General features: G+C 36.3%; 1 protein-coding gene across 7 annotated transcripts in view; it reads left to right on the top strand.

Annotated features, from left to right (window-relative positions):
• CDKAL1 (CDK5 regulatory subunit associated protein 1 like 1) overlaps positions 1-20,027 on the top strand; it is a 495,974-nt gene that overhangs the window by 303,215 nt on the left and 172,732 nt on the right. For all 7 annotated transcript variants that reach the window (XM_068674727.1, XM_068674724.1, XM_068674723.1 and 4 more), the window contains one exon: positions 8,949-9,129. In XM_068674727.1, coding sequence (XP_068530828.1) covers positions 8,949-9,129 — 181 coding nt within the window. The remainder of the gene's footprint in view (positions 1-8,948; positions 9,130-20,027) is intronic.

Here is a 20,027-nt window from a genome sequence, read left to right as displayed (position 1 = left end):
TGGGAAAGCAGTAACTGAGAGGGACTAGAACAGAGGTCAATAAAATTGTGAATAAGTGCTGAGAAAGTGAATAGAGTTGTTACTTGTTTCTTACAGTGTAAGAATTAAGGGGCATCAAGTAGATTTAGCAAGTGGCAGGTGCAGAACAGTTGTTTTTTCTCGCAGCAAGCGTTTACAGTATGTAAGGTTTGGGATTCAAGGACAGGCTGCACAAGAAAAGAAGTCCATCACAGGCTACGGGTTAAAAAACCACCTCGTTGACAAAATGCAGTTGTTGGGAGGAGGAAGGGATTCTGGGGATCCATACATCCTGCATGCTTCCCCAGGCTTCTGCTGCTGGCCATTGCTAGTAGCAGAGTATTGGGCTTAGATGGACCTTTGATCTGATCTGGCTTATCTTCAAAGTCCCTGAACCATTTATAGGATAGAAGGAGGGGGAAAAAGTTCAGAAAGATTCTTCTTCTTTTATTAGCATTTGTTAATGGAGCACAGCTTGCAGTTTTTTCATTTGATTTCATCATGCCAAAAAGGCATGTTAATCATTTTGTTTTGTATGCCTGATTTCTGTGTTGGAGTGAAAAGCTGAATGTCTGTCACTGAAGCAGACATGGATGGTCCTCAGAGCCCAAGACATTTGGTGTTGGTGATAAGCGTTGTGTCAGGCTCAGAAAAACTATATAATGTTCTCAGCTACTCGTGACCGAGATCCTATTATTTCTGACCGTGCCTGACAGCTCTAATGTTAAACAGTGAAGGGTCATAGAAAATTAGTGTAATTTCAATGGCTGCTTTAGTGCAGAAAACATTAAGTCAGTTCCCAAGAACAGTTCCCTGGTGCAACCCTTAATAAATTCAAACTTTATTTTTAGTAATGACCTTTAGTAATGTGAGCCTTGATCCATTGAGATGCTGTTCACTTTTGATGCATCCCCAAATCCCTTTTTTATGCATTTTAAATCAACACATGCTTATTCTGAATTTATGCATGTGGATAGACGGAGAGATGTAATTTAAACACATCTGTTCAAATATGCATTTCAGATCAACTTGGTGCCGGTTCTCATAATACGGCTGAGTTTTTGACGGGTATTATATCCCTAAAGTACACAGCAGATGGTATTTATTAGAGATTGAATGGAAATGAAGTTTAAGGATGTTGAGCTTTTTGTCTTAAGTCACTCCTTTTTTAATCATAAAACAATAATGATCTGAAGTTATAAATCTGTAATGAAGTTCTGTAAAATGTTTCATTTGTATGGGAAGAGTAGAACACCTTATAGCTGAATAAAGTTAGTCCAAGCCTTAATTTGGAGGTTTTGGATTGGTTTTGTATTAAATTGATAATGGGAAGTTTCTTATAAAACATTTTGACTGCATCTGATAGGAATTCTAGCAATGCTCACAATAATCATTTAAAGAGAGTAAAATTGTGTACACTCTTTCGTTCTCAGGCAGTGAACCATGTTAGTTATGAAGTACACTTTTTATCTAGGTCACTATTCCCCAGCAACAAGGAGAAACCAAGGCTCTGCTTGCATGGGTCCTCCCTGCCTGTACCTTCTCAGGTTCAGTTCTGGTCTCACAGTGTCCCCCAGTCCAGGTTCTGAACGAGCTCTTCTGGGGGCAAGAGATGGGCTTGGTGAATGGTCATAGAAAATAGATATTCTCGCTCTCGGTATGTCTTGATCACATGTCCTGTTCTGCAGCCTTTCCAGTGTGACTTGCGTCAAAACTGTTAATGACTCCGAAGTTTAAGAACAACCCCTTGAGCTGCATTTGCAAATCAGTTTGGAGTTGCTGCAGATCATGAAGCTCAGGTGCAATGTGCTCCCTGGGGGAATTGCCACTGAGAGCTGCCTTCAGCGCTCTGTGAAACGGAGAATGCAAAAACTGGAATGTACACGGCTGGCCTTAACATGCAGTGTCTGCTACCCTTGAAATCTGAAGTGTTCACTATGAATCACCTGTGAATTAAGTGGTAGTGTTTACAGTCCTGCCAATTGTGCTCCCATGTGTGTATATGTACATATACCCTTCTTCGGGGAAACCTGCAAGCACGCTCCTAAGAAATGCATTGCTCTGTGGTCAAGACTGGGTTGTGTCTGTTTTTTTGTTTGTTTGTTTGTTTGTTTTTCTTTCTTTTTTTTGTTTGTTTGCTTGTTTGTTTTAATAGAAAAAAAATAACAACATAAACACAATATGGCATTACAATTTCTTTGTCTGATTTGTTGTATCTGAGGCATCAGTTGCATAGAGATAGGATCCAAGCTGGGAAAACAATTAAAAAAAAAAAAAAAGACAAGATTATGCATTTTACACACATATACAAAATATAACTTACTGAAATGTTGGCTAATATTCAGCATTTTAATAGTTGAGTGAAAGTAAATTAGTGAGTCTACTTGTAAAGTAACCCACTATAGACTGTTACAAACAGTAACAGGAAGATATCTTCACTTCGGTGCAGGCAAACTGTGAGGTAAAGGAAAACTGATTTGTGAGGCAACCTGGAGCTGTGTTAGGCTGTAACAGACATTTTAAACTATTTGAATTACAATAATTGCTTTGCAGTAAGAACATTTACACGAATGAAAGACGCTAGCAGGTGTCCTACCTGGGTGGAATCTCATGCTCTTGTATTCAATAGAAATATGCGCACCATAAACAGGTCCAAATTTGCTAAAAGTAACCAAAGTAGAAAGTCTGAATAACAAATAAGCAACAGAGTTTTAAAAATATGAAGTTTAAGCATGCTAGTTTATTAAATAAATTAGTAATTTTTTCTTGCACTAGCTGAATTTGGATAATTAGCTGTACCAAATGATAGTTTGTATCTAGCTATAAGGCTCAGTCTCTTATCATTTAAAAGGCTTCATACAGAAATGTTAATGAAATATCTATTGCCATCGAACTGAGGGGCTTTCCAGTTTCATTGCACGTGTAATCAGTTGAGCAACTGATACAAGGATTTTAAAGGCCTCTTTTTTTCCTCCTATGAAGTTTCTAGACTTGTACATCCTGGACTAGTTTGAAAAGCACATGGAAAAGATTACTAAGGAAAACATTGCTGTTGGATATCCATTAGAAGTCTGTATATCCACTGCATAATTTGGGGTAAATCATAAAAAGATGTAAATCCCCCTCCATCAGAAATTGTGTTCAGGTTTACTCTGTGAGCTCCAGATGCTTAAATTAGGAGTACGCTGTTCTGTGCAGAACTCATAGTCCCTGGAGAGAGAGAGAAAGAGAGAGAGGTGCAGGAGGGTTTCAGATTGGAGGTAAGCTGAATCCCTTTCTGAAAGTGTAGGGAGCTTTCCATGGCTTAATTTGCAGGTTAATCTCCGTAGAGTCAAGAGTGATACAGGGTGAGGTGTCTTGTTATTACGAGAATTTGAAAGAGGCAGTAATTCCAGCTGAACAGTCTGTTTCCCTTCTGCTAGTTCCAGCTTGTAGGGCTACTTAGTGAGCAGTACAAGTTTGTCAGAAATCCTGCAAGACTAGTCCTTTAGAGAAAAAAAGCAAGGAAGAAAAGGGCTTCCAGAGGACTGTGAGGTCATGGGGAAGGTACAACCATCTCCTTCAGCTCCAACGCGAAATGGCACATTTAGATGTCTGTCGAATTCTGAAAATATGTTTCAAAGACTAACTCTCAGTCAACTTCGAAACATTACCTGAATTTCATTTGCAGGTTCCCTAAAGGGGCACATAATGCATAAAGGTTCTTCTTCAGAGAAGACTGGGTTGATGTCAAAAGGATTCATTTTTTTTCCTTCCAACATTTTTTTCAGTTCGAATTTCTAATTTATGAATTGAGAAGTTGCTAGGCCATCACTTTTTTTTTTTTTTTGACATTAGTTACTCTAGATTTCCTAGATAGTTTTTTATCTTTCTCTAAGAACATACAGTGTTTTAAATTAATTCATATAGCTATTTATTCTAATCCAGTGTTTTGTTATACTGGAGTGAGGGATCTTGGTTAAGAACCAGTTGGTGCCTTTAGGTCATTCCTGGATTTCAATGTCAATTGCTGAAAGGGAAGTAAGAAGAAACTGTAATCACGCAAAAGAATTTCAGGTGGTCACTTGAGAAGGTGAAGGTGATGAATTGCATTTTAGCTCCTTTTTCTTTACATAATTTCTTACCTGAGCATGCATTTGGTCTGCGATGGTTTTTACTAAAGGAAACGTTTTCTGTAGTTAACATCACATAAAATGATTCATGTAATACCTGAGTCAAGCAAGTTTCACACTTCTGCTGCTTGCTTTCTTAGACATCTTGCTCTGTGAAAATAGTGTAGTTTTTTTACTGTTTGATTTTTGTCAGCTTGACACTTTTCTCTTTCCTAAATCAATCCATCAGGGATTTTATTTCTCATTTTATTCCCAACTTAAATTCCATCAAGAATTCTCTAACTTTCCTCTTTTGGTGAACTGCTCTGTGGTAACTGTCACTGTTACAGCTGCCCTACTTTTCTGTTACTGCTAGTCTGGTTTCTGTTTTCTATAACATCAGCAACCAAGTCCCCCAGGCAGAATAGGGCCGGAAACTTGTCACTCTGAGGGTATGTCTACACTGCCTGCTTGTTAGCAATATGCAACAGAGAGAGGTGCCTGAGATAGCAGAGCTTCAGGAACTGTGTAGCTGTAGTAGCACACAGCTTGTCTGAGCCTCATTTATGCTTCTGGAGTTGGTTGGAGCTAACAGAGATACCTGTGAGCTGTGAGGAGGCAATTCTCATGGCAGCAACAACCTCCATCATGTTCGTAGACTTTATTCCCAGGCATCAGCCACTCCCCTGGGAGGTAGAACAGGTGTTTTTTTCTGACCTATGGGGGTTTGACTTCAAATAGAGGTTAAGATGTTGTATTTCTTTGTCCTTTCTGACACGTTTGCTCCTCCTTTCTGTGAGGTTTTGGCTATATGACATCTCAGCACTTGTTTATGATCACTTCTGTTTCAGACAGATTATTCTGGTGATCCTTTACAACACCACACTAAAATGGACTCTGCAGTGAGATGAAGTACTTGCTCCCTTTTGGATAGCAAGAGCTGCCCAAAATGACGGTGATTGTATGGCTGGTCTGGGTCAGGATGGTAGATCATAAATTTGCTTGAGTAGATGGAAGGGACTTATCTATGGGGAGGGACAGAAAGAATAGAACATGATGAAGAACCCTGACTATTAGGACTGTATTTTCTTATAGGTGGCATTGATTATTCCTCAAATTCACATTTTTCTGAAATTCCACAATTTTACTGTAAAATGTTCCAATTGAGAGTCAACTTTGGACACTTTTTTTCTTATTTTCCTGAGTAGAGTGAATGGAGACGGTATGTCTTCAGAGAAAAAAAAAAAATCTTGCGAAAAAGGACTTGTGATTGCCAGATAAAATGATTTCATGTAATCTTTCTAGGCACTTGTCAGGATTATGAGGGCAAAGTTTAAGTTGTTCTATGCTCAGAAGTATTAAAACAGACTGACCAACTCCATTAGCTAGGCTGTAAGGAGCATCCAGCCTTCTGTATGCTTGAAGCAACTTTCTGCTTTTTTTTAAAAAAAAAAAAACAGTTTATGTTTTATAAGGATCACTGTATTCTTGATTCACTAAACAATGTGGTATGGTTCTTTACTGACCCTAGAAAAAATTTGCTGCAAGTGAACTTTTTGAGACTTACTCTAAATGCGCTTATGTAGTAAATGTTACAAAATGCTTACAGGGGGTGTTCAGCAATGTTTTCTTTGTTTACTTCAGAATAGACAAACTGCATATAATTTGAAAAAAAAAAAAAAAAGCAACACACAGTTTAATATTGACTTGCACAACAGATTGGTTCTTGTGTAATTTTGTGTCATAGTTCATAGCTGGGACAATTCTTTGAAGATCATCTGAGTCTACTCAGTAAAGAACTTAGTTCTGCTTTGTTTCAGACTGTCAGAGCAAAGGTAACCTTAATTTTCAAATGGATATGTTTTATATTTTTCCAGAATTATGTCTGTCTGTCTTAATCATTCCTTTCATTAAGGAATGATGCTTTGTGTGTGTGGAACTAATTCCACTTATTTTTTGTTCATGAATGCTTACAGAATGGGTAAGAGCTTGATTTTTGTCAGTAACTGTTTTTTATTCTGAGTGAAATCTCATATGCTTTTTTTCCCCTTTTGAAAACTTTTTCAATGGTATAATCAACAGTGGTATTAAAATGTACAATGCAATGTCATATTTTGGGCAGGCATACAGGATTGAACTGTAATTAATTGCTGTTGCTGAATACACCATGATCCTTACTCTCTTTTCATACCCTAGCTTTTCTTTGTGTGTAATAATTCCATCCAGAGAGAAATCTAATTACTAAGATAATTAACACCTTATCACCAAATGGAGTTCAGACATTTGTACAGTTTATGAATTTTTAAAATATGTAATTTCCTTTTAACTGAGTGACAACTGGTGTTATGGAGAAAAAGAACATATTTTATTGTATCTAGCTTGATTGGACCTTATAATTCATGTTGCTATAGAAACAACCAAACCTTTATAAAGGATGGTATTACTACTACCATTGGTAATAAATGCTTTGACTGTTGCCGATAGTGTCATTAAAATGGTTAAAATAACTTCATTATAATGGTTTTGTCAAATGTAATGCATGTTCTGTTCATACTCTGAGAAATGGCAGCTGATGTTACATGATACTGATTTATGAAGTAATGTGTTTTTTCTTCCACAAGCTTACCATTACTGCACAAAACATTCGTGATGTGAAGAAAATCATGTTACAGAATGCAACCTCTGTTCACTCAGTCCATAAATCCAATGAATTCTGTTGTCACTTGATACCAAGCAGAACCTTGTATCTTGCAGTGTTTCAGTCTTAAGAATTCAATGGCAACTGAGGTGGTTTAACCAACAGTTTGGGGATTTTTGCTGCTCTGCATAATGCTTATCTTGTTTCCCACTTGCAATTATTGGACTTACTCCTTGAAAATGTCCAATATTATACATTTTTGATTTGGCATTCCAATTGTATAGTTCAACTTAAATCTCAAATGCTTAAGTCTGAATTTATGAACTTAAAAAAGGAATTGAAAGAATTTGGTTTGTTTATTTTGTGAGGATTTTTCATTAGGAAAATGTAAAAGAAGATTTTAACAATACAGTGCCTAATAAATTCCTGTGTGGCTAACTATATATACAGACACGTTAAAAAGAGACTTTTGTTTCAGTGTAAGCTTATTGCCAGTACTTACATAAAAAACTGTGTTCATTTATGTTAAAAAAGTATTCTCAAAATATATTTACCCCCATACACTGTTTGTATTAAGGCCACTGTAGTGAATCTTGGCTGTGCACGCTCTGAGATTTCACATAATCAAATTACTAAGAAAAATATTCTCCTCTTCCCCTTTCTTTTGTCTTTTGTCAACAGATTCTCCTGTTCCAGTAGACATCATTGTTGGAAGGTTTTCTTTTGGCTATGCCAATGCAAGCTTCTTAGTTTCCTATGATTTTTTTCTATGGTGATGTACTGTCTAATAAGAAAAAAATAGTTCTCTTTGGCCATTCAGGTGCTTTATAAATGTCATTTAAACTCGATACTTTTGTATTTACAATTCTGCTGTCACTTGCCCCGATGATGGAAAGAGAAGCCTTCTGTCCCTTTCTTTAGGTTGGAAAAAGGCTTTGAAACCCCTTTTTAAGCTCAGGCATGAGCTTCGCTTCCTGTGGCAGCAGTCTTTATGCCCTTCACCCCTAAGAAAATTAATCTCAGATGTTCTCTTGCTTTAGCCTACTTAAAACTGTAGAGCTATTCACATTTAAAGGGACCTCTAGAAGTCATCTCATCTATTCCTTCCACTTGAAACAGGACCAACTTAAAGTCAGATACCACCAGTATCTTTATAGGATTCTTGCCTTTCCTAATAAATCATATTTTCTCCAGTTTATCATTGTTAGTGTCCAGAGATCATCTCTGTTGTAGACAAGGCCATGTCTATGTCAGCAGGGAGCACTGTGAGCACTCCCAAGCATTATACATTTCTGCCTCTCAGCAGAAGAGGTTAGTCCTTATTCCCACTTTGCAAACAAGCAGGCTGAGATACAGAGTGATGCTGTGGTTTCCCAGCTTCTCATAAGGCAGTGGTCATCCAGCTGGCTAGTGTCAGACTTGGAAAACTGAGTTGATATCTCCTGGGTCCCATACAGTGCTCTGTAAATACCATGCAGTAATCTCTTGGTTGAAGGACTCATTTTTCTGGGCCATGTGCTTAAGGGTTCTGCATATTCAGTCCAAGGGGAACAGTTAGAAAATGTTGACCTTGCTAAATAGGGACAGTTCAGTGCCTGTGCATTTGTAAACTTCAGTATTTTGTTTTCCTTTTAAAGTAAGGAATCGCTCGCTTCTATGGAGTACTGAGTTAAAAATTAAATCATGACTAAAAGTTGCCTTATTGGCTCCGAAGCCATTTTTGTTCAAAATTGCTAGGCTCCATGATTGGAGATGCCAATCCCTTCTTTAGGGGGGGACTCTTCTCCTTTGAGATCAGTGTTTTAAGTTCTAGTGGCTAAGTCTGAGAAGTTATAAATGTTGTGCATTATGTAATCAGAATTCAAGAAAATTGCAAGCTCTGCTGATCACCTATAATTTCTGATGAAGGAGGAGGTAGTCCAGATGTTTTCACTCATGTGCCATAATACTGATCCAATATTTGGTGCAATGTCTTTCTTCTATTGCTTGTGCTCTCGGCTGAGTACCAAATGCATTTTTCATTACCAAGCAATAATATTAAAATCTCTCTCTTTTTTTTTTTTTTTTTTTTTCAAAGATAATTTTAGGTCTCAATTTCTGTAGATAAAGTTGAAGAGTTACAAGTCTACATAAACTAGTATTTAATGGAATAACACTTACTTGTCCTAAGCTCAATGTTTCTTTATACTTTTTTTTTACAGAGTGCCTGGAATAACGATTGCTACAGACATCATCTGTGGTTTTCCAGGAGAGACAGATGAAGATTTTCAAGAAACAATGAAACTTGTGGAACAGTACAGGTTTCCAAGCTTATTTATTAATCAATTTTACCCACGCCCAGGAACCCCTGCTGCAAAAATGCATCAAGTTCCAGCTGCAGTGGTAAGATGCATTTTCTTCTGCCACCATACACAGTGTACTGAGATGTTTTTAAATACATAAAACGTGCATGAAAAAGTAGATTTTCTGCAGAACTATACTACAATTCAATTAAAGTTTTATGTAACTCCTCTTGAACTGCCTTTAGAGGTTTGCTAGATCACTAGATGCCTTGCCATATATTAATTATCATTTAGATTGCTAGGAAGGGTAAAATAATGGTTATACTGAAGTCTTATCCTTTCTATCAATTTCTGGCTGAATGAGAACCAAGAATGGTAGCTGATTGATTACACATTTTTTTCCTCCCATTTTAAGACTTCCATGGCTCTAGCAATCTTAAGCCTGTTGTGAACAATTGTGCAAAGTATTAATAATAGAGAAATGGTAATCTTTGATTTACTTGTTAAATATCAAATTTGCACATGCTTCCACAAAGACCTCCTTACACCCTTCTTATAAATTTTGTCTTTCTTCAGCCTTCGTGTTAAAGGCCATTGATGAAATTTGCATTTAATCTTTCAGTTTTTAGGTGTTTTCCTTATTTGTGTTTTTGGCTGGGAAGCATAACTGTATCTGATTAACAACAATCTCATCTCAGATTCACAAGAGGGGAAAAAAAAAGTTTTAATATAGAAGGCAGGTGGCTATTTCATTGATATAAATATATTTTTTTTGTAAGTAGAACTATTAGCAATCTCTTATGAAAGTATGGCTTGATTTTATTTTATTTTTAAGTTGCATTTGTGACTGCACAAGTTTTTCTAATCTGAATCTCAAAACAAAAAGTATACAAGGCTGCCAGCACAATAATTTAATTCACTATTATCCCATTGTTATGGGCATAAATAACATTTGTATTTCCTAATGGTGTAAGAATGAAAGTTGGCCAGCAATATAAGTGAGTTAGAATAAAAGACTTTCTTTCCATTTGCATATTCTGGTACACTAATACAATGTCAAAACTACATTCTGTACTTGTATCCCTTCACTTGTATGTCTGGAAGCTAAGTAAGGAGTTCCTGCTTACTGCTCATGGTATATACCATGAGCTCTATAGGATGTATCAACTGAAGAAGACATAAAATGAAACTATATTTGGCTTCTTCAGTTTATTGTTCAGAGAATTAAATCTTGAGTAACGATTGCTCATTTATTATAGGCCATCTCATTATAGAAAAAATGGAGTTTTCAAATATAAATAGCTGCTGTTGAAAGAGTATACTTAGTGTAACCAACTGACAATACTGAATTATTTTTATTAGTTTAGAATGCTTTTTACAAACATTTGAAATGAAAAATATGCAGATATGTACTTTTTGGAAGTTGGGAAGCTTAAAATTCAAAACATTGATTTATGTTTGGTTTTGCATTTTTTCTATCCTCTATTTTGTAAGCACACTATTTTCAAAGGAGCTGCAAAGATCTTAGGTCGATTTGTCTTCTGTTTAACTGTGTGCCATGGGGAGACGTTATGTGAAAAGCTAAATTATTTAAAGAACTTTAGCTGTTCTGTGGTTGGGGTGGTTACCTGGAAAATGGTAATGTCATTTTAACACAATGTTAAGTTCTTTCTTCTTATTTCTAGCACTAGCACTTACCGTTTAGGGTTAGAATTGAAGAACTTTCAAAGAAGATGCAGCCCCTAATCCAGGGTTGATAGAAATCTATAATTAATAGATTTTTGTTTGTTTCTCCTTTTATTCTTTTTTTTGTAGTCCTTTAAAAAAAAAATCCTGTGAGACCCTTTGTTCTTTATCTTCTAGAAATGGAAGGTAACCAGTCAAACAAAGCAGGAAGAGACTGTGCTAATGTTTTACTTTTGTATTCACATTACCTTCAGATAGAAGCTAATGGTCTCTCCTGCATTACCAAGAACATACTGAGATGTCATTCATCATTCTTCATCTAGACTAATTTACCATCTACTTTTCTCTGCTAGGATAAGGAAGTTACTATGCATGCTATGCACACTTTATCCTTTAACAAAATATTATTCATGTCATCTTACTGTGAATTAATTTATTGTATTTACATAGGGAAAGGAATAGCACATAAAGCGACATCAAAATGTTATGCATGAGTGTCTGGGTGTACATGTGGGTAGACTGTACCACAGGAAGTTCTTAACAATATTGTCCATAGTGAATTGGCTGGTAGGATCTGTTTCTATGAAAACAATTTTGCTGGTATTATTTAATAATTACCGATGTTGAACCAGTGAAAAAATTATTTTGTTATTTCTGTATTTTTTCCTGAATGATGGCTGTATCTTCTGTTATTTCAGTTTTGCAATACTTAGGCAGTGGAGATATCTACTGCTCTTTGCAAACTGCTTCACTTTAGTGTGTTCCAGTTCTCCAACTCTGATTCAAGATGGCTTCGGTGATCCTGCTGAAATATCACAGCTGTAATAATAATATATTTGCCTTGTCAGTTCCTTTTAAGTTTGCTCTTTCTAGGAAGACCCTATGACTTTTAGGGATAGTTGGTGGAGTACTAAGCATAGAATAATTTTTAAATTTTAAATTTTTAGTGGATAGTTTTTATAAAAGTCTTAAATACAATTGCTTTTCTGGAGAAAAATCTCATTTGAGCTTACCATAATAGGAAAAAAATAAAAAATCAGTAGGTCCACATGGAATCTTTCCTTTGCATAGATGATTTATCTTTGAAAGCCTTACAGGCACCGGTCTTTTTCGAAAAGGGCAGATGACACTAATCCAGATGGACAGATCTGCCACCATAAATTCAGAAAAGACAGTTAAGGCTGCAGGCCTGTCTTGTTTCTCCTGGAGAAAAAATGTCCATGGAGAATCAGACATCTGTCTAAATGGTCTCATCATTTCATAACAATCAATTAGGTTATGCTTACTATAAATTCTGTCTCCAGTGTAGAGAAAAGTTAGAGCATAATTAAGCAAAGCTAAGCATGATTTTCTATTTGTAAGCAATTGCAGTGATTTGCTGAGTGATGTTTTTAAAAAATGAGTCAAGATGTTGTTTGAAATGTTATGATACCCCAAAATTCTGTTTGTTCATTTGTTTTTCTGGCTTTTACCCCCATCTCATACATTTACTGCTGAGTACATTATCTCAGGTATGAGTTTGGATGCTCATAATCTCCAGCGGGATCTCTGTACAAAATTCTTATTCTGAAATGTGTTAACTATAAAGTGCTATTTTATAGGTTGTAATTATTATTATTTTGGATCTGGATTTCTTCATTTCCCTATTGCATTTAATCGTAAAAGTGATATTGCTGATAGTTACATATTTCAAAATGCAGGTTCTAGTCAGGTATGTATTTTAGTGAGCAATGTAATAGAACAAGGTTTAGTGGTGTATGGTAGGGTGTTTTTTTATTTAGCTGCATTGCAAAGGATCCAACTATGTTATTTCTAAATGTAAAAATTTCAGTTTGTAAAATCAAGCATCTGTAACTTTTTATGCTCTTGATACTTTTAAGTTCACTGTACTTTATTTTTCAAGGAACTGTTAATTGTCTGGAGATTTGGCGAGGGAAGAGTTATCTCTGTCCTTGAGATATGGTCTGTCACAATTTCTGAAAGCATTAGGGAATGTTGTTGTCTTTCATTCACCTTGGTTTCTGTCACGTGGAAACAAAGTGAAGAGAGAGCCATTTTGCAAATAAGTGTCGTCGTAAGGTACAGCTAGGTTCATCCCTATTGAGAACTGGATATGGCAGCTGTTTTGAGAGCAGTAGTGTGACTGTAGCTTCATGATTACACTGCCCTCAGCTGCAGCGTGGCTGGATTCCAACCTTTCTATATGTATTTGCAATGTGCTAAACCTTTGATTTAATTAGCGTAAATATTAGATTTTTTTTTTTCAAAAAAGCTTTGTGAGATCTAGATAAAAGACTGTATTCAATTTCTCTCACAATCTCTCTCTCTCTCTTTATATATATATATATATCATAAAATAATTACCTCGTTCCCAGCCAGAAAATTTAATGTCAGTCAACTGCTGGACCTTTCCTTTAATTTGTCTGAAGAGTGTCTACTTGACTTTTATCTCTGTATTTAGTTATGTTAAGCATGCTGCTTACTATATTGTGAGGAATAATTAAGTTATAAAATTTGTACCTGAACTGCCATATGATCTCAAAAATCATTTACTTCAGAAAGAGAGGTAGGTACAGGATATTCCTGTGTTCATCCATCCATGCTGTAGGTGGTTTGCTTCCTGACGTCCATCCACCTGCAAATGCTGTGTCCAGGAAAAATGCTTTCTGAATCTAAATCCTTATCTATCTAGATACTGGGCATTTTTTTCTGTTAAATATGCCCGTCGTTACTAGGAAAAATCTATGATCAGATATTGCATCTTCCTCCATGTAATCAGTCCTCCTCTTAGTTCTGTCACTACTTTTTTTTTTTTTTTTTTTTTTTTTTTTTACCAATTCTAGAAGCACTGAGCCATTATTTTCTATCTGGATAGTATAATGCCACGTGCACCCTCTCCATGTTGCATTCCAGACAAGTTGTGTTTGGCCATTTGGGGTTGGATTAAATGATTTTTCTATGACCCTTCCAACCCAAACCATTCATTCATTTCTGTGTAAGCAAACCAACAAGCTGGTAATTTATCCCTTACATCTATGATAGCCGTTTTTTTCTGTTTGTTTTTTTTTTTTTCTTTTTTTTTTGTTCTCTTTTTTTTTTTTTTTCTCTAAGACTGCCTTGCTTTTGCTTCCTTCTAAGGGTTCTCCAGTACTTTCCCTAGCACCCCTTTGTGACTGAATGGCCACAGATTCCTTATAGTACAAGACATTGGAAATAGGCATTCTTGAGTACCAGCAGGTATGGCATGATGTTTAACTCGTCCTTTGCTGGACAGATGTAGGTTTTGTAGTTCTGAATATCCATGGACAAACAGCTAGATCTCCTGTGACGGCTCATGTGCTCATTATGTATTCAGAATAAAGGATTGCCCATGTGTCCTCACACTGCCCCTGTCTGATTAGGAAATAACCACATCCCTCATTCAGGCGCTATCAGTTGTCCTCTCCCTCAGTGCCTTTTTAGTCTAAGCAGCTGGACACCAACTGGAATAGCATTGCTTGTGCAAGGGACTCTTTTTGTTCCTTTGAGCTCCCTCAGTAAGTTCTGTAGCTAAATGGCATCATGTGCCCCAGGAACTGTATGCAGCTGTGATAATTGCTTCTGGAGTATCAAAGATGCTTGGCCCCTGACACTCCTCTCCAACACATGCAGTAATGCATGATGTAGCCTGCAGAATGTACTTTGTGTAGGAGAAATCAACACTCATCAACATCCGTGCTTGACTGCTGAACCTCTGTACTACACTTTGTTTCCTCAGCAGTACAGTTTTATTTATCGCTTGCTACTTTGCCTGAGCAAGGACTTTTACAGCAAGTTCGGCAACAGAGTTAAAAATGCGGAGGCTGGAGGGGAAAGCAGACCATGAAGGAAAAATCAATATATAATCCTTCATATTTGTCAGTTGACTATTGAAGTATCACAAGTTAACATTTTCCTGCAAGTTTTGCACTTCCTCTAGTAGTTTTATTTACACCATGTTTCCTTATACTTTTTATAAGATTGATGTGAGTACTGCGGAAAGCCTTACTCATCAAGATAGCTATGCTTTCTCATACATACAAAGGCAGTTGTGCCTTGCACAACTTGTTTTAATTGATATAGCTGCTGGTCACTGGGGGCAAATCAGTGTTTGCTCTTTGTATTCCTTTCTGGATGCTTATAGATAGTTTTGCACGTTTTTCTCTATGTTTTTTTCCGGGAGTTATACAAGCTAACTGATCTACGAGGGCCTGGTTTTTCATTTTTCCCTGATTTAAACATGGATGAAGAATCTGGCTTCTTTAAGAATGCTGTGTCTTCAAATCTACCACAGTGCTCACAATTCACTATGCAGACAGAACTGCAGGTTTGTGTAATGAAGTCAAAGGAAGATAATTACCTGTAAATATCTTTTGTGCTTGAAAATACTACTAAATAGAATTTTACAGAAGTTAAAGACTTTTTTTTTTCCAAGCTAGATTCAGCTTAAGTTCAAACCACTTTTATTTATTTGACCAGGTGCTGAAACGAAAATCTGTTTTTGTTGTTGTGTGAAACAGTTGAGCTGGTGTGTTTTAAAACAGGTTGTACCCTTTTGTGAAGCTGTAAGTGATCTGCCTCTGGAGCTGCTGAAAGATCAGTTCATAACTGAATCTGGGGAATGAGTGAAATTCCACAGTCACAGCTGGACTTTGCAGAGTCAGGCCTCTGGGAAAGGACAAGAATATTTTGACTCTAGCCTTGAGCCATGTCTCTTAAGTCTTGCACTGGTGTGGTTCAGACACCTGGTAGAATGTCGTACGCCTTCAAGGAACACAACTGTGTTGCTTGAAAAAGCAAGTCAAAATTCACAGCTAGTCTGGAAATACACTTGGGAATCCCAGTTGTGTGGGTTTTTTTTTGTTTGTTTGTTTTGAATTATACTGTTTTTTACAGCAGAAGTGATGGGAACAGAAATTACCAACAGCTTCCTTATAAGCTGTTTACTAATGTAGTTGGAAAATTTGAGCATTTCAAAGTAAATGTACAGCTATAGGTTCAAACTAGGCCATGTTGTTAAGAAAAAGAATTAAAGGACACTGGAAAATAAAATGAGAAGGATATGTACAGGGAGGAGAGGACAGAGTTCTTTCTAAACTTCGTTTTCAAGACAGAAGTAGAAACAGATTCTGTAAAGAGGCTGAAACCAGTGCTAACATAGTATAGAACATATTGAAGTCATGTACAGCTCACATGTTGTGAATGTCCAGTATAAAGAACTACTTTTATGAAGTTGTAGTCCTGTATGATTTTCAGTGCACATAGACGTTTGATTTACCATCCTCCTTCCTCTTTGAGTCCATCCTGAAACCCTGACAGATTCTATGATTTTAGTTGTAAGGAAGCTGAAATAGTATCAGAAGTTTTGTATACCACATATTTCTGCACTGAATAGAAGGGAGAGAAGGTACTCTACACAGACTATGTTGAATAGTATTTGATGTTGCGAGAGAACATTTTTTACCTCCAGTACAAATATATATATGATTAGCATTGCAGGGAAATTCTTATTTCGGTTTAAACTTTTTCTCACAAGAGTTCAGAAGTCAAAAATAGGAATGTAATTCAGTGAAATAAGTTTTGCAGTGTTGTGAAGGTTTTTTTCCTTGTTGATTTTTATGGTTTAGCACCTATAGCATTTGCTAATAAAAAAGAGAGAAGTGTATATCATTCTTCTACCTTCCTGCATGTCTCTTAATCTGCTGTTTATCTTAATGGCCTTGGGCAGACTGAGCAGTCTCTCGGTGTCTTGAGTTTATCTATTTCAGATTCAGCATGACTACTAGGCTCCAGAGATTATCAGTCCTCAGAAAACTTTCATATACTATCCTTTCAGCATGTAATATTCCTGTCTTTGGCCTGCTGTTTTTGTTACATCTCCTTACATACCCATAGGTACTTTGTAGAACTCATGCACGCAAGGGGGCCTTTATGGCAAGTGGATGTGGTGTTTGTGTATTCTGTATCCTTTCCTCTCCAATGGCTCCTAATTAAGTGGAAAAAACATGGAAGTTTTAACTCTGTCTTTCTGTCACTTGCACGTGAATTATAGTTAGGAGATATCAGAAATCTTTTCTTTTTTTAATCCAGAATTTTAGTACGCTTTAGGAACCAGACTTCCCAGAGCTGGAAACAGTGCAAGTGGCTGTAGACACAAAAGAGGACTGCTCATAACTTAATCCATAAAATTGGATGTATGCTTCAGAACATCAGTATATATCCAAAATAAAATAATACTAATACTAATAATAATAAAAAAAAGCTCTTGGCTTAGGCAGTTCTGGACTTCCTCAAATGACAGCATAATTTAGATTTAATAGTTTGTGACTTAAGATGAATAGCAAATGAATAATCTATGCAGATCTGTTATTAATTATGTCACTTAAATGGTCTAAGCTTTACTACTTTATTACCTTTGTTGTCTAGCATAAATGGGTTCTGGTTGAGTGTACTAGTGTACTAGTTTTGTGTCTACCTGTAGCTGTTATTTTAAGACTCCAGGAACAGAATTTGCCAGTGCCATAAACACAGTTTAAAATAAATAAATAAATAAATATATATAAAATGTTGCAGACATAAATATAATTCTAATTTTTTAAACCTGCAGTTTCCCTTTACTGTTTTTCAATATAAATTTGATTATATTTTTTTTTTATATCGTGGAGTTGACTAAGCTTGTCCATCATTTGCAAATCACATGACCTTTATGATGATCCATAAATTCTGCTTTTGAGGACACTGGAATATCCCGAGGTGGGTCCTTGTTGACCCTTTCCTGAACTCCATCTGTCTTTGATAATCCAAGCACATTCCTTCAAAACCATCACAGTCGATCAGGTCACAGTGTGCTTTGGAACTCGTATCTTCTGCTGCTGTGGTTGCTGTGCCTGCACCCTGGTCACTGTGCTGAAAATCTGCATGGAATTTGCAACTGCTGAACAAGTGGAAGTAGATTGGAGGACTTCGTTATAAACTGAGATGAAACAGAGCAGATACAGGGCAATTCTTGCATGTCTGATGAATTTGTGTCTTTGTGGATACACAAGTGGTCTCTCCCACACAGCAGGCGTTTGAGCACTGCATATTGCTCTTTCATACCACACTGTACCTTCTGGAGCACTTCCTTTCTGCTCTTTTTGTTGTTTCTGGGATGCTGGAAAGCTAGATGCTTTTGAGGCAGCTGTTGTGCAATAGAGGACGTGGATTTCTTACCACATTATAAAAAGGAAAATAATGCACTGTAAACAGCTCTGTCCTGGACTTATGTGTTTTATTACTAAAAAATATCTTGCAATTCTTTGTTTTATTTTATTGCAGAAGTGGGTGTAATTCCAAATCAGCCTGTTCCTTGTGACCAATCACTTTATTTATGATTCAGTGTCAATCTAATTCAAAATTTGTCTGATACATCAAGCCAAGTTTCTGTCAGACACCTTTGTTCTATGATATCTTTTTGGGCTAAGAAGAATTCCTAAATCAGTTACAGTGGCATCCTTAGAAAATATCCACTTCGTGTGATAAAGGTAGATTATCAAAATTTGGGTATGAATTCCAGGCATAAAAATCTGCCATATATGAAAAAGGGCGTTTAGAAATTATATCCAATGAAGACAACTAAAATGTAAGGTCCCTCAGGAAGCACAAGCATTGAAGGCCCTTTTCTAAATAAAATATTTCTTTGTGAAAGTCTTCATAGTAATTTTTATGTAATTTATGCTCTGGTAAGGGGGAGAATTTGTTATGAAGAAGGTATAGGAAGTGTTAATGCTAATCTAAATTAAAGAACTCAAATGTACCAGAAGCAATATGGATTCATTAAGATTTGTAAAATATGCAAGTTCACAGAGTCTGTATTACATAGCTGAAATTATTAGAGGTAAAAAAGAGAAAATTGCAATGCCCAGAGTTTAACTGAAGCAATATTCTTCAAAAAAATTGTTTCAAACATGTTGACAGATACTTTTGTGACAATTCTATGCTGTTTTTTGAATACATTTGTATTTTTCATAAATAAGAATGTCTGCTTAAAATATGAACCAGACTAAACCATGATTATTTGTGTTGTCATAATCCTGAATACACTTTAATGTTCCCCCACGTGCCTGGTGACAGGACGAGGGGGAATGGGCTTAAGTTGCGCCAGGGGAGTTTTAGGTTGGATGTTAGGAAGAACTTCTTAGGAATTTCTTAGGAAGTTAGGAAGAAAGGGTTGTTAGACATTGGAACAGGCTGCCCAGGGAAGTGGTGGGGTCACCATCCCTGGAAGTCTTTAAAAGACGTTTAGATGTAGAGCTTAGGGATATGGTTTAGTGGAGGACTTGTTAGTGTTAGGTCAGAGGTTGGACTCGATGATCTTGAGGTCTCTTCCAACCTAGAAATTCTGTGATTCTGTGATCATTTTTAAGATTAATATTTTTTTGAAAAGATGTGCAAAGTTTTATATATTTCCCTCTTTGGGGGAAAAAAGCCACATTGCATGGGCTCATATAAAACTTGGTTTTAAATTTATTTTAATAAAGATTCACTGACTATGTAAAGTACACAAAGACAAAATATGCAAATATAAAAATATACAGAATATACAAAATCTAAAATATCGATGTGTAATTCTGTTGTTAATAGAATCTGGAAAATATGTCTACAATACTGGGACATTAAGATAAACTGCTGAGTATGACATACCGTGTGCTATGTGGCCTTTTGCTTGGATACACCAGAAATTATTGAAGTAATTTCTTAAACCAAGCTAAATAATTAAATACATGTGTATCAATAGTTAAAGCAGAGCAGTGCAGTGTGTCAATTTTAAAATGGTAATGTAGGTAGGTTAGGTCAGGACTAGCTAATCCCAAAGTGTTTTTTTGTTGTTGTTGGTTTGGTTTGGTTTGGTTTTGTCTGCTTCATTTTAGATGTGATCAGAAGGACAGGACTGGTATCTGTAGAAGTGAAGTAGCAATAAGAAGCAGGAAACTTGTCAAGCCTGTGTTGTCACTTCTGTCTGGTCAGACCTTACAGGGCACAGATACAAGACCATAATGAACACCAGCTTTATCATGAAATCTGGTTGGGGTACAACATTTTTTTCAGGTTTACCTGAAGGTGATGCACTGAATAACTCAAGGTCAAAGAGAACGGTTCATTGCTTTCTGATCTCCTCTTAGAAATTGTTTTGCAGAACAAAAGGTAATCTGTAACCTTTGATAACTTGGCAGTTTCGGTGACTTGACTTATATCTGTGTTGTGGTTACATGTATAGAAATTTAAGACTTTATGGACTGAATCTCCAAGCAAGGT

This window comes from Anas acuta, chromosome 2, assembly GCF_963932015.1.
Source record: "Anas acuta chromosome 2, bAnaAcu1.1, whole genome shotgun sequence".
NCBI lineage: Eukaryota > Metazoa > Chordata > Aves > Anseriformes > Anatidae > Anas > Anas acuta.
The sequence above is the reverse complement of the archived record's forward strand: the minus strand, read 5'-3'. Positions and strand labels throughout refer to the sequence as shown.